This window comes from Hyperoodon ampullatus (assembly GCF_949752795.1).
Source record: "Hyperoodon ampullatus genome assembly, chromosome: 8".
NCBI lineage: Eukaryota > Metazoa > Chordata > Mammalia > Artiodactyla > Ziphiidae > Hyperoodon > Hyperoodon ampullatus.
Genome location: NC_136921.1, coordinates 53,884,154 through 53,907,534, shown reverse-complemented (window position 1 = coordinate 53,907,534; position 23,381 = coordinate 53,884,154). Strand labels below are relative to the sequence as shown.

The 23,381-nt window shown below is 40.4% G+C and overlaps 1 protein-coding gene across 1 annotated transcript in view; it reads left to right on the top strand.

Moving 5' to 3' along the window:
- Positions 1 to 2,493: 2,493 nt before the first annotated feature.
- Positions 2,494 to 23,381, top strand: part of MCM6 (minichromosome maintenance complex component 6) — a 44,490-nt gene continuing 23,602 nt past the window's right edge. Inside the window, exons 1-8 of the mRNA XM_079710765.1 lie at positions 2,494 to 2,623; positions 12,564 to 12,710; positions 14,030 to 14,140; positions 15,040 to 15,289; positions 17,089 to 17,254; positions 17,581 to 17,726; positions 18,700 to 18,850; positions 22,667 to 22,808. Of these exons, the coding sequence (XP_079566891.1) occupies positions 2,517 to 2,623; positions 12,564 to 12,710; positions 14,030 to 14,140; positions 15,040 to 15,289; positions 17,089 to 17,254; positions 17,581 to 17,726; positions 18,700 to 18,850; positions 22,667 to 22,808 (1,220 nt within the window). The 5' untranslated portion in view covers positions 2,494 to 2,516. The remainder of the gene's footprint in view (positions 2,624 to 12,563; positions 12,711 to 14,029; positions 14,141 to 15,039; positions 15,290 to 17,088; positions 17,255 to 17,580; positions 17,727 to 18,699; positions 18,851 to 22,666; positions 22,809 to 23,381) is intronic.

The window sequence follows — 23,381 nt, the reverse complement described above, 5'->3', positions numbered from 1 at the left end:
TCCGCGGCATGTGGGATCCTCCCGGACCGGGGCACAAACCCGTGTCCCCTGCATCGGCAGGCAGACTCTCAACCACTGCGCCACCAGGGAAGCCCAACAAGACTATTTTAAAAGACGATTCTAAAATAAGTTTAAGATAATCACTATGGAGAGGGAAAAGCAGACGGGGTGTGTGGTTGGGACAGGATTGGCCACGTGTTAGTGCTTATCGGGGTTACATATGAAACTTCATTATACTATTGTCTACATTCACGTGTGTTTGAAATTCTCTATCATAAGGTTAAAAAATACATACATTGCGTTGGGTGTTCCTCAAAGCCATCCTCAGGTTCAATGATTTGCTAGGAGGACTCCAGGACTCAGCATATAATCATACTCATGGCTATGATTTATTACAGTGAAAGGATAGAAAGCAAAATCAGCAAAGGGAAAAGGCACAGGAGGCAAAATCCAGAGGAGACCAAGCACAAGCTTCCTAGAGTCCTTCCCCTCTGGAGTCATAGAGAATGCACTTAATTCCTTCCCAGTATCAAACTGTAATAACACACATGTGTCTACCAGGGAAGCTCATTAGAGAAGCCTGTGTTGTTACTGGGGGCTGGTCACATAAGCACCGTCTACCGAGCACATGTCAAGATTCCAGACTCTCAGAAGATATTCCGAGATATCAACCACGTTGTTTGTAAAAACATTTCAGGCACAGTGAGCCATTCTTACCATTTAGGGAAAGTGTAATATCAGTGTAGGGAACTGTTTACCAGTCAAGTTCCCAAGTGCCAGCCAAAGGCCAACCTTGCAAGCAGGCCTTTCTAAGGATAGCAGTCTCAGGCTTACACACACACAGAAGCCTACTACTCTCTGGGATACAGCTCAGATATGTTTCATAACTCACATCCTCCTCTTCTATGGAAGGTACCTCCACTACCCTCACTAGGAGACCTCATCTCTTATTCTGGTCCAGAGGTGCATGTCTGAAGGGGGAAGGGAGGGCCTGTGAGGTGTAGAGAGCTGAGAAGAGCAAGTTCCAAGTTTCTCAGTGGGCACAGCCGTAAATTAGCCTGGAACTCTTCACTCCTGTTCTTTGCTTTTTTCCTTCTGTACACGGTGCTTTAGTTCTGGGAAATCTACCTTGAGGATAGAAGAGAAGGAGAAGGGGGAAAAAGAAAAATGGGAAAGAAAAGAAGGAGGCCTTTTGAGAGAATGAGACAGAATCTGGTCAGCAAACTGCTCCTAGATAGCTCCTGGATCCATTCTTGTGCCAGTGCAGAAGGGCTGTGAATATCATGAAACAGCTGAGTTTGAGGTTCCTAAAGTATATACAAGTGGTGATGTCCTGTAGGCAGGCAGATCTGGAGCTGGTGAAAGGCTGAGGGGTACAGGCCTGCAAGGGTTCCAATCCCCTTCAAATGAAGCAATACACAAATACACTACAGCACACAAGTAATGAGTTTTCGGTTAAACCTTGTAAATATCTTGTGAATAGTGTCTTTCTCTATGTGTGTGTGTTAAAATAATTACTGTAGCTTCTGTCATCCTGTTCGGCATTAAAAAAAATTTTTTTAATGTGTTTGGAAGCCTCAAAAAATGGAATTGATCCAGGCTTCTTGTAATTTCTTGGAGCCCCAGGAAACAGAACTGGTTGATGATACAGATTCAGAAGTCATCAGCACCAAGGCCTTGGTGAATTGAAAACAAGTGAGTGAAGGGGATCGCCCAAGAGAGCTCCTTTATGGGAAAAGAGGGCTCTGGGACCAGAACATTTAAGGCACTCCCTAAAGAGGCGCCTACAAAGGAGGCTAACCAGGAATGGCCAAAGAGATAGGAGAAAAATCAAGTGAAACGAAGTCGGGAAAATATGGCCAAAGAGAGGGGGAGTCAAGAGGACATAAGCCAAGAGTGCGTTTGAGAGGGGAAGTAAACAACAGCGTCAAATATTCGCTGATTTTTCCCGGTCAGCACCAACCAGAATAATTCTGCCAACTCCCCTCTCTCCCCTCCCCCTGGTACTGTTACTACGTCACTTTTGACTCTTACAGGGTTTCAGCCGGTGGTTTACAGTTTATGTCCTCCAATTAGATGGCTCAAGCAGGAGGTCGGAATCTTACTCATTTTCCTCTTCCATAAGGCATTACGCCTCTTGCTCAATTAATATAAGTGAAACGATTTGAAGAACATTTGAAAAACCACCCCCGGGCAAAGATCTTACCTTTTAACTCGCTCCAGCAGCCAAATTCTCCCGGACACGACCAACTGCGCAGGCGCAGAGGCCGATCACCCGGCTTTCTCGGGTCTTTGCATTTGGCGCGAAATCTCCGCTCCGTGGGAGGGGCTGAGGGAGAGGCCGCGTTCATTGGACAGGTTTGGCGCGAAATCCCCGAGCTCCTGCGCCACGATTGGCTCCGGCTTTCCGGCGAAGGGGCGGGGCAGAGGAGGTGCGCGCCGAGCGGCAGCGTCCGGGGAGAAGCAGCTCTCTGCGGTCCAGCGTGGCGCCGGCGGCCCCTCAGCATTAGGCAGCGATGGACCTCGCGGCGGCAGCGGAGCCGGGCGCCGGTAGCCAGCACCTGGAAGTCCGCGACGAGGTGGCCGAGAAGTGCCAGAAACTGTTCGTGGACTTCTTGGAGGAGTGAGTCGGAGGGCACCCCTTACCCGCGGAACTTCCCCCTCCCGCCCCTCGCGGCTTCCGGAGTCCGGGGGCGCCGTGGGCTCTGCGCGTGTTCGGGAACTGAGGGGTCGCGCGCCTCGGAGAGCGGGCCGCGGGGAGGAAGCTGGGCCGGGCTGGGCTGGTTTCCGGGGGTGAAATCCATCTGGAGCCCTTCCGCAAACTCCTGCCGTGCGCAGTGCCCTGGGCCGAGCGCTTTAGGCCCGTCGTTCAGTCCTCACAGCGTGTAAGGCTGGTGGTCGCGTAGCCCCCGGTTTCTTGTTCGGACCCTGAGGCTGGGTGGGGATGAGTAACTCGTCCAGTTAGGCCGCGCGTCCGCAGGGTCGCGGGAGAGGCCGAACTGGCGTATGAATCCTGGCGGGGGGCTGACTGGGGTCCACTGAGGGCCTGGCAGCCCTGGAGCCCGTGGAGTTGAAAGGGCCGGAGTGAACCCCGTGGTTGACAGATGCTCGGGCGAGGGGCCGACCTGCTTATAGCGCTGAACGCACTCCCTCCGTCTCTTCCTTTCCTTCCAACCCTCCAAACCCCACTTTTCTTTTTTTCTGTTGCCTTTTTTAGGCTCCAGGCATCTCAAACCCCCTCTCCCTGGCTTTCAGCCACTGCCACCAGTTACTTTTCTTAGATCGTGCAGATATAGCTCTGCTTTCCCTGAGTATGGACTCTACCGCCTCCAGGAAGAAGTGGAAGCACTGCGGAATGTCTTAGGAAATTCTTTTTTTTTTTTTGAGAGCTCAGTTTTTTAATTTGATCATTTCTTGCATTTGAAGTTCTCCTCGATGACATCTTGGCCTGAGACTCTTTGCCATAGTCCTAAAAAAAAAAATCATATGGGGTTTTACTAATATTTAGAAACTCCACTAAGTTGTTAGCACTAGTTATAGTGAAGCTTTAAAAAATTAGCACATGTCTTACGAAAATGCTTACCATCTTTAAAATTTCTTTTAGCTATTCTTAGGGGCCTTAATGACTTCTACGTCTTTAAGGGTCATAACATGGCAGGAAATTGTTTTTTCTGTTTTTTTGTTTTTATTGTGGTAAAACCTTTACCATTTTAACCTTTTTTTTTCCTTGGCCATGCCCTGTGGCACGTGGGATCTTAGTTCCCCAACCAGGGATCGAACCCATGCCCCCTGTTTTGGGAAGAGAGTCTCAACCACGGGACCACCACGGAAGTCCCCATTTTAACCTTTTTTAAACACAGAGTTCACTGGCGTTAAGTACATTTACCTTGTTATACAGCCATCACCAACATCCATCTCCAAACCACTTTTCTTCTTCCCAAACTGAAACTCTGCACCCACTAAACAATGATTCACCATTCCCCCCACCCTCCTGCCCCTGACAACCACCATTCTATTTTCTGTCTATGAACTTGACTACTCTAGGTACCTCAGACTTGGAGTCATACAATATTTGTCCTTTTGTGACCAGCTTACTTCACTTAGCATAGTGTGTCTTTGAGGTTTTCCATGCTGTAGCATGTGCCAGAATTTCCTTTTGAAGGGTGAATAGTATATCATTGTATGTCTATACCACATTTCGTTTGTCTCTTCATCCATCCATGGATATGTAGGTTGTTTCCACACTTTTACCACTGTGAATAATTCTGCTGTCTTGTGAAATTCTGATAGAGTTAAAACCATAGTTTAATTTATATTTCCCTACTTTTGGCAATGTTAACTCTCTGCCTGACAGCTCTTCATCCTTCAAAGCCTAGCTAAAGATTCATACCTCATTTGTTAAACCCTATAAACCTTTCAGGCAGTACCAATCCTTTCTTCCCTTATGTTCCCAAGCTGCCATTTTCTGTCATCTCTGGTAATATATCTACCTGTCAGCTGTTTCATCTGAATGTAAATCCCATCCTTAATCCCACCTAGCCACCACACCACATTACACAGGTCCTCAATTATGTTTGATTTTAACAAATAATGTAATTACCTTTGCTTCCTTGCAGTTTGCCATGCAGCTGACTCCTGGGCACAATGATGAACAAGACAAATAATCCCTGTATTTGTTGGGAAAAAATGTTAACGCCCTCTCAAAATACCAACTTTGATTGCCATTGCTTATGGAATAAGATCCAAATTCTTCACAGCTGCTCTTTCCAGTTTGATCTTCCACAGCCATTCTGTCATTATCCACACTCCTCCCATACCCTTCCTGACTTTGCTACATACTTGTGAACATCTGTAGCCAATCTATCCACCACTCAATTTTTTTCTTTCAAATTTTGGAAGTCTTTCAACGCAGAATTCCAGTGCTACCTTTTATATGCATGAAGCCTTTGTAGATGTCCCTGTTAGGCAAAATTAGTTTATATTCCCCTGTCACATTTCTTTTACCTCCTCCTTTTTTTCTTTTTCCTTTTTATTTTATTGTGGAAAGAACACTTAACATGAAATCTACCTTCTTAACAAAATTTTAACTGTACTGTGTTATTGCTGTACAGTAGATCTGTTAGAGCTTACTCATCTTGCTTGACTGAAACTTTATGCCTGCAGTACCTCCACATTCTCCTCTTCCTTCAACCACCATTCCACTCTTTGATTCTATGAATTTGACTTCTTGGGGGTTTTTTTTGGCCTCTCCCAATGGCTTGTGAGATCTTAGTTCCCTGACCAGGGATCGAACCCCGGGCCCACGGCAGTGAAAGCGTGGAGTCCTAACCACTGGACCGCCAGGGAATTCCTGAATTTGACTTTTAGATACCCCATATAAGTAGAATCATGCAATATTTGTCTTTCTGTAATTGGCTTATTTCACTTAGCACCATGTCCTCAAGATTCATCCATATTGAGACATTGCAGAATATTCTGTTTTAAGGTTGAATAATATTCTACTGTATGTGTATACTACATTTTGTTCATTCATTTGTCATGGACATTTAGATGTCTTGTCCCTCTCTTTAGTAGAAATGTCTCCTATGAGAGTGTCAACCCTAGCAGAGGGACAATACTGTCATTTCCAGCCTGTGGTACCTCTGGCATAGTGCTTTGCAGATAGATATTTAGGTATTTAACAGAACATGCTGTATTTGAAGGAGGAATTGATTTTTTTCTCAAAACTAACCTGCATGGTTATGTTAGAAGAACAAAAATCAAATATGTTCATATGATACGCTTTTGGAAAAAACACACCAGCTTTACTTTGTGTGTGTGTATGTTTCCGTTTTCCTGAAGGTTTTAGGCGCTGAAACACCTCATTTCTGTGTATTTATTTGTATTCTGGTTCTTAAATCAACAGCTAATCTGTCAGTTTTCCCTTCAGAAATTAAATCTTTGGATTTTTAACATGAATTTCTTTTTTTTAATATCATTAATAGAGTTGGGGTGTTTTGAGGGTTTTTTTTTTTTATTGCTTATCACTTTTTAATATACAGCAGGTTCTTATTAGTTATCTATTTTATACATATTAGTGTATATATGTCAATCCCAATCTCCCAATTCATCCCACCATCACCACCACCACCAACAACAACCCCCGCTTTCCCCCCTGGTGTCCATACGTTTGTTCTCTACATCTGTGTGTCTATTTCTGCCTTGCAAATTGTTCATCTGTACCATTTTTCTAGATTCCACATATATATGTAAATATACGATATTTGTTTTTCTCTTTCCAACTTACTTCACTCTGTATGACAGTCTCTAGGTCCATCCACGTCTCTACAAATGACCCAATTTCATTCCTTTTTATGGCTGAGTAATATTCCATTGTATATATGTACCACATCTTCTTTATCCATTTGTCTGTTGATGGGCATTTAGGTTGCTTCCATGACCTGGCTGTTGCAAATTGTGCTGCAGTGAACATTGCGACGCATGTGTCTTTTTGAATTATGGTTTTCTCTGGGTATATGCCCAGTGGTGGGATTGTTGGGTCATATGATAATTCTATTTTTAGTTTTTTAAGGAACCTCCATACTGCTCTCCATAGTGGCTGTATCAGTTTACATTCCCACCAACAGTGCAAGAGGGTTCCCTTATCTCCACACCCTCTCCAGTATTTGTTATTTGGAGATTTTCTGATGATGCCCATTCTGACCAGTGTGAGGTGAAACCTCATTATAGTTTTGATTTGCGTTTCTCTAATAATTAGTGATGTTGAGCATCTTTTCATGTGCTTCTTGGCCATCTGTATGTCTTCTTTGGAGAAATGTCTATTTAGGTCTTCTGCCCATTTTTGGATTGGGTTGTTTGTTTTTTTAATATTGAGCTGCATGAGCTGTTTATATATTTTGGAGAGTAATCCTTTGTCCGTTGATTCATTTGCAAATATTTTCTCCCATTCTGAAGGTTGTCTTTTCGTTTTGTTTATACTTTCCTTTGCTGTGCAGAAGCTTTTAAGTTTCATTAGGTCCCATTTGTTTATTTTTGGTTTTATTTCCATTACTTAAGGAGGTGGGTCAAAAAGGATCTTGCTGTGATGTATGTCATAGAGTGTTCTGCCTATGTTTTCCTCCAAGAGTTTTATAGTGTCTGGCCTTACATTTAAGTATTTAATCCATTTTGAGTTTATTTTTGTGTATGGTGTTAGGGAATGTTCTAATTTCATTCTTTTACATGTAGCTGTCCAGGTTTCCCAGCACCATTTATTGAAGAGATTGTCTTTTCTCCATTGTATATCCTTGCCTCCTTTGTCATAGATTACTTGACCATAGGTGCGTGGGTTTATCTTTGTCATAGATTACTTGACCATAGGTGCATGGGTTTATCTCTGGGCTTTCTATCCTGTTCCATTGATCTGTATTTCTGTTTTTATGCCAGTACCATATTGCCTTCATTACTGTAGCTTTGTAGTATAGTCTGAAGTCAGGGAGTATGGTTCCTCCAGCTCTGTTTTTCCCCCTCAAGATTGCTTTGGCTATTGGGGGTCTTTTGTGTCTCCATACAAATTTTAAGAATTTTTGTTCTAGTTCTGAAAAAAATGCCATTGGTAATTTGATAGGGATTGCATTGAATCTATAGATTGCTTTGGGTGGTATGGTCATTTTCACAATATTGATTCTTCCAATACAAGAACATGATATATCTCTATCTGTTTGTGTCATGTTTGATTTTTTTCATCAGTGTCTTATAGTTTTCTGCCTCCTTAGGTAGGTTTATTCCTAGGTTTTTATTCTTTTTGTTGCAGTGGTGAATGGGACTGTGTCCTTAATTTCTCTTTCTGATCCTTCATTGTTAGTGTATAGGAATGCAAGAGATTTCTATGCATTAATTTTGTATCCTGCAAGTTTACCAAATTCATTGATTAGCTCTAGTAGTTTTCTGCTGGCGTCTTTAGGATTATCTATGTACAGTATCATGTCATCTGCAGATGGTGACAGTTTTACTTCTTCTTTTCCAATTTGGATTCCTTTTATTTTTCTTCTGTAATTTCCATGGCTAGGACTTCCAAAACTGTTGAATAAGACTGGCAAGAGTGGACATCCTTGTCTTGTTCCTGATCTTACAGGAAATGGTTTCAGTTTTTCACCATTGAGAATGATGTTTGCTGTGGGTTTGTCATATATGGCCTTTATTATGTTGAGGTAGGATCCCTCTATGCCCACTTTCTGGAGAGTTTTTATCATAAATGGGTGTTGAATTTTGTCAAAAGCTTTTTATGCATCTTTTGAGATTATCATATGGTTTTTATCCTTCAGTTTGTTAATATGGTGTATCACATTGGTTGATTTGCGTATGTTGAAGAATCCTTGCATCCCTGGGATAAATCCCATTTCATCATGGTGTATGATCCTTTTAATGTGTTGTTGGATTCTGTTTGCTAGTATTTTGTTGACAATTTTTGCATCTATACTCATCAGTGATATTGGTCTGTAATTTTCTTTTTTTTTTGTAGTATCTTTGTCTGGTTTTGATATCAGGGTGATGTCCTTATAGAATGAGTTTGGGAATGTTCCTTCCTCTGTAATTTTTTGGAAGAGTTTGAGAAGGGTGGGTGTTAGCACTCCTCTAAACCTTTGATAGAATTCACCTGTGAAGCTATCTGGTCCTGGACTTTTGTTTGTTGGAAGATTTTTTTTTTTTTTTGCGTTACGCGGGCCTCTCACTGTTGTGGCCTCTCCCCTTGCGGAGCACAGGCTCTGGACGCGCAGGCTCAGCGGCCATGGCTCATGGGCCCAGCCGCTCCGCGGCATGTGGGATCTTCCCGGACCGGAGCATGAACTCGCGTCCCCTGCTTCGGCAGGCGGACTCTCAACCACTGCGCCACCAGGGAAGCCCTGTTGGAAGATTTTTAATCACAGTTTCAATTTCATTACTTGTGATTGGTCTGTTCATATTTTCTGCCTCTTCCTGGTTCAGTCTTGGAAGGTTATACCTTTCTAAGAATTTGTCCATTTCTTCCAGGTTGTCCATTTTATTGGCATAGAGTTGATCTTTGCTGTTGTTTTCTTTGTTTCTATTTCATTTATTTTTGTTCTGAACTTTATGATTTCTTTCCTTCTACTAACTTTGGGTTTTGTTTGTTCTTTCTCTACTTCCTATAGGTGTACGGTTAGATTGTTTATTTGAGATTTTTCTTGTTTCTTGAGGTAGGATTGTATTGCTATAAACTTCCCTCTTAGAACTGCTTTTGCTGCATCCTATAGGTTTTGGATTGTCATGTTTTCATTGTCATTTATCTCTATGTATTTTTCATTTCCTCTTTGATTTCTTCAGTGATCGCTTGCTTATTAAGTAACGTATTGTTTAGCCTCCATGTATTTGTGTTTTTTACGGTTTTTTCCCTGTAATTGATTTCTAATTTCATAGTGTTGTGGTTGGAAAAGATGCTTGATATGATTTCAGTTTTCTTAAATTTACCAAGGTTTGATTTGTGACCCAAGATGTGATCTATCCTGGAGGATGTTCTGTGTGCACTTGAGAAGAAAGTGTCATCTGCTGTTTTCAGATGGAATGTCCTATAAATATCAATTAAATCTATCTGGTCTGTTGTGTCATTTAAAGCTTGTGTTTCCTTATTAATTTTCTGTCTGGATGATCTGTCTATTGGTGTAAGTGAGGCGTTATAAAGTCCCCCACTATTATTGTGTTACTACTGATATCCTCTTTTATAGCTGTTAGCATTTGCCTTGTTTATTGAGGTGTTCCTATTTTGTGTGCCTATAAGTTTATAATTGTTATATCTTCTTGGATTGATCCCTTGATCATTATGTAGTGTCCTTGTCTTTTGTAATATTCTTTATTTTAAAGTCTATTTTATCTGATATAAGTATTGCTACTCCAGGTTTCTTTTGATGTCCATTTGCATGGAATAACTTTTTCTGTCCCCTCACTTTCAGTCTGTATGTATCCCTAGGTCTTAACTGGGTCTCTTATAGACAGCATATATATGGGTCTTGTTTTTGTATCCATTCAGCAAGCCTGTGTCTTTTGGTTGGAGCATTTAATTCAATCACATTCAAGGTAAATTATCTATGTATTTTCCTATGACCATTTTCTTAATTGTTTTGGGTTTGTTTTTGTAGGTTCTTTTCTTCTCTTGGGTCTCCCACTTAGAGAAGTTCCTTTAGCATTTGTTGTAGAGCTGGTTTTGTGGTGCTGAATTCTCTTAGCTTTTGTGTGTCTATAAAGCTTTTGATTTCTCCATCGAATCTGAATGAGATCCTTGCGGGGTAGAGTAATCTTGGTTGTAGGTTCTTCCCTTTCATCACTTTAAATATATCGTGCCACTCCCTTCTGGCTTGTGGAGTTTCTGCTGATAAATCAGCTGTTAAACTTATGGGAGTTCCCTTGTATGTTATGTGTCGTTTTTCCCTTGTTGCCTTTAATAATTTTTCTTTGTCTTTAATTTTTGTCAGTTTGATTACTATGTGTCTTGGCGTGTTTCTCTTTGGGTTTATCCTGCCTGGGACTCTCTGCGCTTCCTGGACTTGGGTGACTATTTCCTTTCCCATGTTAGGGAAGTTTTCAACTATAATCTCTTCCAGTATTTTCTCAGGTCCATTCTCTCTCTCTTCTCCTTCTGGGACCCCTATAATGCAAATGTTGGTGCATTTAATGTTGTCCCAGAGGTCTCTTAGGCTGTCTTCATTTCTTTTCATTCTTTTTTCTTTATTCTGTTCCACAGCAATGAATTCCACCATTCTGTCTTCCAGGTCACTTATCCGTTCTTCTTCTGCTGATTGCTTCTAGTGTATTTTTCATTTCAGTTATTGTATTATTCATCTCTGTTTATTTTTTACTTCTTCTAGGTCTTTGTTAAACATTTCTTGCATTTTCTCGATCTTTGCCTCCATTCTTTTTCCGAGGTCCTGGATCGTCTTCACTATCATTATTCTGAATTCTTTTTCTGGAAGGTTACCTATCTCCACTTCATTTAATTGTTTTTCTGGGGTCTTATCTTGTTCCTTCACCTGGTATAGTCCTCTGCCTTTTTATTTTGTCTGTCTCTCTGTGAATGTGGTTTTCGTTCCACAGGCTGCAGGATTGTAGCTCTTCTTGCTTCTGCTGTCTGCCCTCTGGTGGATGAGGCTATCTAAGAGGCTTGTGCAAGCTTCCTGATGGGGTGGGTAGAGCTGGGTGTTGCTCTGGTGGGCAGAGCTCAGTAAAAGTTTAATCCACCTGTCTGCTGAGTTTCCTCCCTGTTGGTTTTTTGGCCTGAGGCGACCCAGCACTGGAGCCTACAGGCTTTTTAGTGGGCGACACCAGGAGGGCTCACACCAAGGAATACTTCCCAGAACTTCTGTTGCCAGTGTCCTTATCCTCGCAATGAACCATAGCCACCCCCTGCCTCTGCCAGAGACCCTCCAACACTAGCAGGTAGGTGTGGTTCAGTCTCCTATGGGGTCACTGCTCCTTCCTCTGGGTCCCGATGTGCACACTACTTTGTGTGTGCCTTCCAAGAGTGGAGTCTCTGTTTCCCCCAGTCCTGTCGAAGTCCTGCAATCAAATCCCCGTAGCCTTTAAAGTCTGATTCTCTGGAAATTCCTCCTCCCGTTGCCAGATCCCCAGGTAGGGAAACCTGACGGGGGGCTCAGAACCTTCACTCCAGTGGGTGGATTTCCGTGGTAAAATTGTTATTCAGTTTGTGAGTCACCCACCCAGCAGTTATAGGATTTGATTTTATTGTGATTGCACCCCTCCTACCGCCTCATTGCAGCTTCTCCTTTGTCTTTGGATGTGGAATATCTTTTTCGGTGAGTTCCAGTGTCTTCCTGTTGATTGTCCAGCAGCTAGTTGTGATTCTGGTGCTCTCGCAAGAGGGAGTGAGCACACGTCCTTCTACTCCGCCATCTTGAACCAATCTCCTAACCTGGATTTCTTGAATTAATATTTTCTAATCAACAAATACTAACTATTCTTTTATTGTTGGTATGTACAGTTAAGATTGGAAAGCGTTGGGGGCTTCCCTGGTGGCGCAGTGGTTGGAGTCCGCCTGCCGATGCAGGGGATGAGGGTTCGTGCCCTGGTCCGGGAAGATCCCACGTGCCGCGGAGCAGCTGGGCCCGTGAGCCATGGCCCCTGAGCCTGCACGTCCGGAGCCTGTGCTCCACAACAGGAGAGGCCACAACAGCGAGAGGCCCGCGTACCGCAAAAAAAAAAAAAAAAAAATTGGAAAGTGTTAAATCAAGAAATTCAGATTGAAATCTGAAGATGTAGTTTTCCTATGTTCCCAGCTTTGTACAAAACATTTTAAAGGCATTCTCTCATTTAATCTTCACAGTTATCTTAGGAGATAAGATGATGTTCTAATCTTTTTTATTATTATTTTTTTCAAACAGAAGAGGGACAGGTTTAGAATAGGTAAGTAACTTGCCCCAAGCGATACAACGACTACAATGGACCTGTCTGACCCTAAAGCTGATGGTCTTTAACCAATATGCTGAATTATCAGGCATTCACATTCTTCTTTTTGCTGCCTAATTCTTCGGTTTAATCTGACTTGCATGTATCTACAGGTTCCAGAACAGCGATGGAGAAATTAAGTACTTGCAGTTAGCTGAGGAGTTAATTCGTCCCGAGAGAAACACATTGGTTGTGAGTTTCATGGACCTGGAGCAATTTAACCAGCAACTTTCCACCACCATTCAAGAGGAGTTCTATAGGTTTGGTGTATTAATCTTTACTTTAAATAGACATGGAGCCTGGGAAGCCAGCTCTTCTTAGAACGGAAGTGTTCATTTGTGAGGCAAAAGGGCATCTGTGACAGAGGCCCTTTGATACAGCCAGTGGTCATTTTAGTGCTGCTCTGAACTAATTTAGGCCTTTGTGGAGTTGACTATTTTTCACATGCAAATGTTGAAAACCTTTGTTTTCTATGTAGTTTTTCCAGGTGTTAAGAGGATTGCTTTGTGTCAGGCTTCAGTGCTATTGCTATGTCATTCATTTAATCCACTCCCCCTCCCCATATCATATAAAATCCCTTGAAACATTTTAAAAGCTGAATGGTATTTTTTGGCAGAAATTAGACATTAGGCTTTTGTTTTGCTTTCAATTGCTATATAAAGCCAGAAATATCTTTCTACACAAAACTTAGTTTAAATAAAATCAGGTTAAAATAAACACTGTGGACTGTTATGAAAGAGAAATGAAGACCCAGGAGTAAGGAGTCACAGTCCTGTTCTTTTACCTGGTATACTGGGAGATGGAGGATTTATCTCGGTGTTTCTAGTCATATATGGCTATCAAGAATGGTTGGAGGGATAAGCAGCAGAGTTTATTGTGATAGTATGTAGCAGGAAAAGTTGTACTGACGAGAGGGAGGTAGAAAATCAGGGCTGATGGTGTAAACACCTGTGCCTGTACCTCATGCACAGACCGTGCTGCAGTTCTGTCTCCTGAAAGTAGCTGATTTTTCAGAGGACTTCCTGATCCTACCACTTAAACCAAGCTGCCTCAGCTATTTAAAACTTAAGAGAACATGCACACTTCCATCTAACCAGTCAAGTGAAACGTTTCTGCCAACTTGCTCTCAAATCAGTTCACAAATTCCTTCCCTGCCCTTATCCACTTCCTATCAATCAAGAATAAAACCTGGAAGAAAATAGTAGGCCTTGACATCAAGTGGGAGGCTGCCTTGCTAGGTAGTATACTGCCCAGGTGGTTCAGGTAGAGTCATCTTGGACAGAGGAGTGACCTGCCGTGTGCATGCTAAATGATTATTTAAAAATAATAGGTATTCAGGAACAGCATTTTATCTTTGGTGTTTCTATTGTCTTAGATGTATTTATGGTGGAATAGGAGAGGATTGAAGATGCTCTAAACCTGGACCAGATGATAGAAGTGTCCTGCAGAGTTAAATTCTAAAGTTTGGTTGTAACCAGATGTAATTCCTTAGTTTCAGCTGTTGGGAAGCATAAGGGGAAGGAGCCCTTGGTAAGCCTCTTGAAGTTGTCAGTTGATTTACTTTTTGTTTGTTTTTCAGAGTTTACCCTTACCTATGTCGGGCCTTGAAAACCTTTGTCAAAGACCGTAAAGAGATCCCTCTTGCCAAGGATTTTTATGTTGCATTCCAAGATCTTCCTACCAGACACAAGTATGAAACCCTTCTTTGGGAAAAAAAAAAAGAATTCCCCAAATAGTATAGGCATCACTTAATTGTCAGAAATCTCAGAAGGTTGTAGTCTTAGGTCTATAAGGAGTTATATCCAGGTCTATAAAGAGCTATATCCAGTTATCCAGAAGATTTAGTTTTGGAAAATATGTATTTCCAGGAAAATGGGATGGGAAGTATGTTAAGTGAAGCAATTTCTGGGGATTACAGTATTTTAGGACACCTTTTAAGGGATGTTGAGGTGAAAAATTAGTTCAGTGAGAAAATATGAAAACTGAGAACAGTCACAAAAAATTAATGAATTGTCAAGAACTTAAATAGCATAGCTTTTAAACTGTTTTCCTCTTTAGCAGTTATTTAAAGAATAAATTGTTGGAGGAAATTGAAGTGATATTTTGAAAACTTAAACTACTAAAATTACTTATAAAATTACCAAGTTATTTAATATAAAATGGGTTTGTGAAATACAGTGTTTTCTAAACCTTCAAGTTCAGAAAAAAAATTTTTCCTATGATAATTTTTCCCAAGGATAACTTTACTGTGAAAATACTTATTTAGAAATGTAGGTAAGAAAAAATATATTTGCATATAAAACAAAAATGGGATCATTTTGTTTTATAATTGCTTTCTTTCATGTCCTTTACTTAGTTTTTCTTATTTATTCATTTATGTATTTTGTTGTGGATGCATGTACATTATACTTCAGGAATGGGCATGTTGACTAAATTATTCTTGTAGGAGAGTCCAAAGAATACCTTGTCTCTTATTTTGTTGTTGTTATTATTTTAAGCATAAATTATCATTGACTATCCTCTCATTAAAAGTGAAAATTTTTAGTTTGAAAATGAATATTTACTAATGCAATATCTGTGTTTAAACAGAATTCGAGAACTCAACTCATCCAGAATTGGTTTGCTCACTCGCATCAGTGGGCAGGTGGTACGGACTCACCCAGTTCATCCAGAGCTTGTGAGCGGAACTTTCCTGTGCTTGGACTGTCAGACAGTGATCAAGGATGTAGAACAGCAATTCAGATACACACAGCCAAACATCTGCCGAAATCCAGTTTGTGCCAACAGAAGGAGATTCCTGCTGGATACAAATAAATCGAGATTCGTTGATTTTCAAAAGGTGCTTATTAATTTCTTTTTAGGTCAGATTCAGCCTATGCTAATAATTCACTTCTAGGCACTTGTAATTATTATTATAAGCTTACTTAGGCAATGTTAAACTCAGTTTTTATGTAAGTCAAGGTTCGTCAAGTGTGACTACAGATTTAAGCTAAATATTTGTAATGCAAATTTCAATTATCAGTATATAAATGTGTTCTAACCTTTAATAACTTGGATTGAAAGCTCTTTCAGGCAAATAAAATGTATTTGTCAAAGAATAAACAGTAACCATTATTATTATTACTGTTATTACAAGCTAGGGTTAGGAAAATTTTTGAAGAAGTAGAGACTTGTTGGTGTAAGACTTGGAGTTGGTGGTTAGGAGGGAGGAAGGCATAAATAAAAGGACAGGTGAAAATGGACATGCTTGTCGATAGCAATGAGGAATATCATGATTAAAGTAGAGGAACCAAATTGGAGATCATCTGAGAGATGATTTGGTATGAGGCATGGAAGTACTTGGAGCCTTAAATCTCAGATTGAGAAGCTTGGACCTATCTTGATAAGCAAGGGGATACGTTTTCAGATGATGTGAATTTTAAAGGAAGATTAATGAGACAACTGTGTGTGGTATTTAACAAGAGACTAATAGTCAGTTGTAGTTAACTGGGCAAGAGTTGGATGGTAGCAGTAAGAATGAAGGGGCTAAAGCTCTTCAGGGCTTAGTAACTCTGGTATATGCAAAGAGAAAAGCTGCAGCAGCTCAAACACTGGAGAATGAGTACCGGACTAAAATAAATAATTTATATTAAATTCAGTTTTTAGTCCTTACTTAGTTTTCTTGTTTTATTCTGATACTTGGTTTATAGGAAACGTGTTCTTACCAACAACTTTGGGTAAAAGATGCTTTATATTTGATAAAGAACATGATATAACAACCAAATACAAAATATGAATTTAGGTTGGGTCTTGGTTTGGGGGGAAAAAAAAAACAGCTGTAATAAAGGACATTCTTGACAACTGGGGAAATTTGAAGATGGACTAGATAAAGAGGTCATTATGGAATTAAATATTTAAATCTCTTGGTGTGATTGATGTTATCGTGGCTACATAGGAGATTGTCTTTATTCTTAGGAGGTGAGTGCTAAAATATTTAGGAGTGAAGTATCTTGATTTTTGCAACTTCTTTCAAATAATACAGTAAAACTATGTGTGTCTTAAGTAATGTTAACAGTTGTGTTGAGGTGGAGGGTATAAAAGATGTGAAATTTTTCATAAAATTTCCCTGACAATTTAGAGGAAGATGGAACACAGAACAATTATTTAAAGTCAGTTTGAACAAAGAGAAAAAAATACATGTTGTTTAATGAGAGTAAAAGTGAACTTGAAGTTTTTAAGTAGATGTAATCTCTTACCAAATTGAAAGGAGTTTTATGGTAGAGAATTTTTAAGATGAATGTTGGCACATGTCAGAAGTCTGCAAACTAGTAAGATAATTTAGGATATGTCGATATTTGTGGCATTTAATTTTTTTTTTTTTTTTTTTTGCGGTATGCGGGCCTCTCACTGTTGTGGCCTCTCCCGTTGCAGAGCACAGGCTCCGGACACACAGGCTCAGCGGCCATGGCTCACGGGCCCAGCCGCTCTGCGGCATGTGGGATCTTCCCGGACCGGGGCACAAACCCCTGTCCCCTGCATCGGCAGGCGGACTCTCAACCACTGCGCCACCAGGGAAGCCCTGTGGCATTTAATTTAGATTGCATGGCATTTGAAATAGATCTCTTCTCATCCTTGGCCATTTATTTGTCTTTGTTATAGGTTCGTATTCAAGAGACTCAAGCTGAGCTTCCTCGAGGGAGTATCCCTCGCAGTTTAGAAGTGATCTTGAGGGCTGAAGCTGTGGAGTCAGCTCAAGCTGGTGACAAGTGTGACTTTACAGGGACGCTGATTGTTGTGCCTGACGTGTCTAAGCTTAGCATACCAGGTCGGTAATCTGTGGCTCAAATTTAGCAAATTCTCAGTTACCTGAACTGCAGAGTATCTAGCTTCTTGCATCTTCCTTGTCTTATTTTTGGCTACTAATCAGAGGGTGAGCAAGGAACTATAATGAGAGTAAAAACAAATTGGTTTGCTATAAAAGCTACTGTTCTGAAAAATTTCAAAGCCTAAATGAAATTTTTGCATTTATAGGTTTCATTTATCTGAGCAGGTTTTTTTTGTTTGTTTTTTTTGTTTTTTTATCTGAGCAGTTTTGATTCTCAGCACCTTCAGTATTTGAGTTGTGAAACAATCTATCATTCAATGTTTCAGGAGCACGTGCAGAAACTAATTACCGTGTCAGTGGTGTTGATGGATATGAGACAGAAGGCATTCGAGGGCTCCGGGCACTTGGTGTTAGGGATCTTTCATACAGGCTGGTCTTTCTTGCCTGCTGTGTTGCACCAACCAACCCGAGGGTGAGTCTTCTTAGTAGAATGGCAAAGCTTAAGAAAGGCATCCCCTGAGGCTGCCGCAAACCCAGTTTTAAAGATGGGGTTGGGTTGAGATTTGTTCTTTAGTTTTAAAACCAGATTTTTTCATGTCTGTCTTCCCAATCTTTTTTTTTTTTTTTTTTTTTTTACGGTACGCGGGCCTCTCACTGTTGTGGCCTCTCCCGTTGCGGAGCACAGGCTCCGACGCGCAGGCTCAGCGGCCATGACTCGCGGGCCTAGCCGCTCCGCGGCATGTGGGATCTTCCCGGATCGGGGCACGAGCCCGTGTCCCCTGCATCGGCAGGCGGACTCTCAACCACTGCGCCACCAGGGAAGCCCTGTCTTCCCAATCTTAAGGAAAAGTCTTATTTATTTTTGTACATAAGAGCCCAATGCTTTAAGAGCATTGGTACCATTATTATTCACGGTGGTTTTTCTGTTTTTAATTGTTAAAGTTCCTCTGTCATGCTCCTTGAGAAAGTACAAGTAGAAAAATTTAGTAATCTGGGAAGTACAGTATACTGCTCTTTCTGAGAGTGATCGACCCCTGGTATTGTAGTTGTTCAGAGCTTGATTTTATTCCAGGAGGGGAAAGCAGTGAGGAAAAGTTTGGAAAATGAGTGGTGAACATAATATTCTGTTTCTTCATTTTCATCTTCATATCAGTGATTAACATTTTATTATGGCTCATCTCATGAGCATCTAGATTCATTTAGATAGCAATACAAAACAATGGTGGTAGCTTTTTTTGTTTTTTTTTAAATCACTGGACAAATGACAAGCTCTTCAGTATCTTAGGCCATACTGGTAGGAGATTTTTTTAAAAAACATTTACAGTCAGCAGATTCTGAAGTTGACCTCCCAGGCTATATTTCGTTTGTGGTGATGTTTCTTCTCTTTCACATTATTTTGACTGTTTCTATACTACTATTTTTTTCCTTTCTTCTCCACTCCTCAGTTCGGAGGAAAAGAGCTCCGAGATGAGGAACAGACAGCTGAGAGCATTAAGAACCAAATGACTGTGAAGGAGTGGGAGAAAGTGTTTGAAATGAGTCAAGATAAAAATCTATACCACAATCTTTGTACAAGCCTGTTCCCTACTATACATGGTAAGAGTTCTATCCATTTGTGGCATAAACTTGAAATCAAAATAGTGATTATAAAACAGCAACATGTGACTTCTTAAAACACAAAAATCAGATTATGAAAGTTTTTTAGTGGGTTTAGAAGGGGTTTTAAAAAGTCATTTATAAAAGGACAGATATTATACAATTCCACTTAAAATGAGGTACTTAGAACAGGTAAATTCACAGAGACAGAAAGTAGAAAGAGGTTACCTGGTGGGGAGGGAAATAGGGAATTGTTGTTTAATGGATAGAGTTTCTGTTTGGGATGATGAAAAGTTCTAGAAATGGATAGGGGTGATGGTTATAAAAGATAGTGAATGTACTTAATTCCACTGGACCACTTAAAAGTTGTGTATATTTTACCACAATTTTTTTTTTCTGAAGGTTACTATTTTATTTATACAGATAGTTAAGGATTGGAAGAGTATAATGTTTGTTTTTTTTAATTGAAATATAGTTGATTTACAATGTTGTGTTAGTTTCAGGTATACAGCACAGTGATTCAGTTATATACATATATATATTCTTGTTCAGATTCTTTTCCTTTATAGGTTATTGCAAAATATTGAGTATAGTTCCCTGTGCCATCCACTAGGTCATTGTTGGTTATCTATTTTATATATAGTACTGTGTATGTATTAATCCCAACTTCCTAATTTATCCCCCCCCTACCTTCCCCCTTTGGTAACCATAAATTTGTTAGAGAATAATGTTAACTTAAACATCATTGGAAATAGATTATTCTTGACATGACTCTTACTAGGAAATGAACCTAGCAGAATTCTTAAATTATATTAAATTTACAAAAAAGTTCAGACTGCCCACAGCAAATTCTATACATGAAAACATTTTTATAAGTGTCTAACAACTGTAATCTACTTTTAACAGGTATCACTACCACAGGCAGGTAGTCAAATAAGTGCTCACTTACATTTTCTTTGGCTTGTTGATGCCCCTCTCCCATATTTCTTAAACTTGCTAAATACAGTTTTTCCAAGTTCTTTATTTTCTGAGTTTGTGATTCCTCCCATTCTGTCCTTAGTTCTTCTGCCAAGCGAGTGAGTTGCTGATTTCTCCTCTGTTTTATATCTTCTCTTATTTGTAAAGCAATATCTCTTTCTTTTTCTCGAACCTGTAGCAATCTTAGTTTTCGCCTTCTTTCATAATCTTCCTTTAAAACGAAGGCTTCCTCATTAGGACTCAATCTCAGCTTGCCAGCAGCATCCACCACCTTTCTTTTCATTTTCATGTAGTACTTTAAATATGAAGGTTCCGGGAAACGGGACCCCGGACTCAGGAACCGCGGCTCAGACGGAGAAGGTCTCGGCGGCCGCCACACAGCAGCCTCCCAACAGCGGTTTGTGCGCCTGCGGGGCGGCCATTGCCGAGCCCCTGTCACTCTACCACAGTTTTTTTTTTTTAAAAAGAAAAAAAAGGGGGCTTCCCTGGTGGCGCAGTGGTTGAGAGTCCGCCTGCCGATGCAGGGGACACGGGTTCATGCCCCGGTCCGGGAAGATCCCACATGTCGCGGAGCGGCTGGGCCCGTGAGCCATGGCCGCTGAGCCTGTGCATCCGGAGCCTGTGTTCCGCAACGGGAGAGGCCACAGCAGTGAGAGGCCCGCGTACCACAAAAAAAAAAAAAAAAGAAAAAGAAAAAAAAGGTCATTTAGTCTTCTTTTTTTCTGGCTTTAGGATAGAACTGCACTTAAGTATATTCTAATATGCCAGATTAATATCCTGATCTTGTTTTTCTTTTTAGTTTTCATGGTGGAGAGAGATTTCTTGATGTTTTTTCGTTATATGTACTATGCCTATACCTTGTGGTTTCTTCTTTCATATTTTCTTGGCTCTTGGTTACTAGCTGCTCACTTCATTAAATCCCCTTGTGTGTTGAGGATTTGATTAAATTTTCAGGCCTCATGCTTTACCCTTGTTTTTTCCATCCTTATCTTCCGTATTCAGTTGGAGTTATGGCAAGAATTCATAAGATTATGGGTATTTCCCTTAGGTATATACATATATTTTTAAGCTATTGGGATTTTTACAGATATTTATTTGTTTATTTATTTGCCTGTATCGGGTCTTAGTTGCGGCACGCGGGATCTTTCATTGTGTGCGGGCTCTTCATTGCGGTGCACGGGCTTCTCTCTAGTTGTGGCGTGTGTGGGTTCTCTAGTTGTGGCACATGGGCTCTAGAGCATGCAGGCTCAGTAGTTGTGGTATGCAGGCTCTCTAGTTGTGGTGCACGGGCTTAGTTGCACCGCGGCACGTGGGATCTTAGTTCCCTGACCAGGGATTGAACCCGCGTCCCCTGCATTGGATGGCAGATTCTTAAGCACTGGACCACCAGGGAAGTCCCTAGGTATATATTTTTAAACATTGAAAATTAACCTTTTTTTCTACTTAAATATTTGGTCAATGAAATTGAACTGAAATTCTTTATGTTAATAATCCTTTGTGGATTTTAGAGTGTCCTCTTTTATAATGAGTAGGTGTCAAATTTTATGTTCCCCCGTAAATTAATCTGTTGCTACATAACAAATTATCCCAAAACTTCATGGCTTGAAACAACAAACATTATTTCATACAGTCTATAGGTCAGAAATTTGAGAGAGACTTAGCTAGGTGGTTCCGGATCAGTCTTTGATGAGTTTGTAACCAAGACGTCATCTGGGGCTGCAGTCATCTGAAGGCTTGACTTGGGCTGGAGAATCCACTGACAAGGGAGCTCACTCACTGCTTATGTTAGTGTTAGTTGTCAGCTGGAAGCCTCAGTTCCTTGCCACATGAGTCTCTTCCATTGAGCTGGTTCAGTGTCCTCACAACATAGCAGCTGGCTCCCCCCAGAGCCTGCAATCCAAGAGAGCAGAGCAAGGAGGAAGCAAAGTGCTTCTCAGGACCTAGTGTCAGAAGTTAACACACCTTCACTTCTACCATAGGCTATTTGTGGGAAGCAAGTTGCTAAGCCCAGCCACACTTAAGGAGAGGAGAATTAAGCTCCATCTAGAAAAGAGGATTATCAAATAATTTGTGGACCATTTTAAAACTACCACACCTCCAACACATTTGTTTCATATAGGTTATGAGTCAGAAATTTTGTTTTTGGAATAGATTTTTAATTTTTTGCTTTTAAGGAGTGTTTTGTATAAATGTACCTAGCACTTTGTTGATGGAATTCACAGAAAGTCATAATAATTAAAACGGAAAAATGTTTCTTCTGGTATCACATTTCTAAAAATCTGGTGTTGTCTTTTTTTTTAATTGTGCATTTCCTTCTTATATTGCATTTATAAACAGTTCTCAGAAGCAGCTGTAAGACACACTCAGCATCTTATCTAATCCATATCAGTTCAATTAGCTTGTATTTATATTCAGCACAGGTCACTGTACCTGATACAAAAGAAGTAAGTCATGGACCACTTCCTCAAACTCTTGGTAGAGCTGTAAGGCTTGCCTTTAGAAAGAACTAGCAAATGTGGTAGGCTGTAGTGGACATAGTTTATTTATGGGGAGAGATATTTGAGAACTGTGACATAGGGAAGGGCTTTGTTTAGGAAGTAGGACTTACGGACAAGGAGAGGCTCTTAGAATGGTGAGCATTGCCATCTATGATTAGGTGAAGACATTAGGACGGTGACTGGGTGACTTTACAGTCACAGGACAAGAACCAGATATTTTTACTCTAGTCTTAGCTTTGCTTCAGCGGTCTCTGCTCTTTCGGTTGGTAAATATGCCTTTGTAGTTTCCTGTGAAATTGTTTAACCTCATGTTGAAAAATACCTTGGGTTTTCATTTCAGGCAATGACGAAATAAAACGGGGTATCTTGCTGATGCTCTTTGGTGGTGTTCCAAAGACAACAGGGGAAGGAACCTCTCTTCGAGGGGACATAAATGTTTGCATTGTTGGTGACCCAAGTACAGCTAAGAGCCAGTTTCTCAAGTAAGTGTTTGCCTGAGATAGTACAGCAGAGAAAACAATATGCGTAGTTCCAGGCTTTCTGTGCTACCGAGAATGCAGTCAGTGTGCCCTTACCGGAGCAGGAGTATAAATTATGACTGTTGAATATATAACTCTTTTAGGTTAAGTACACCTTAATTTGTTAAGTAGAATGTAACAACATTTTACAATTTTTTGGAATAGGGAAAAATTGTCTGTAATTCCAATCCCACATAGAATTCTTTTAATCTTTGTGTAAAAGTCTTTGAATATATGAATATATATTTTCATGGTTGTAAGTCACAGCATGCATATTTTCAATTTTAATTTGCCCTAAATATTTTTCCATGTTTCTTTATTTTCACGATTGTTGTTTTTTGTTGGTATAACTTACAAAATCATTCCCCTAGCCTGACATTAGACAGTTTAACAGTAATTTATTTTAATAGTCAAATACAGTGAACATCATAATGTGTATAAGTTTTTATTTTATTATTTTCCTTTGGGTAAATTCCTAGGCATAGGATTGCTGAGATTAAGAATACAAACATCCTTAAAGTTCTTAAAGAGGACACT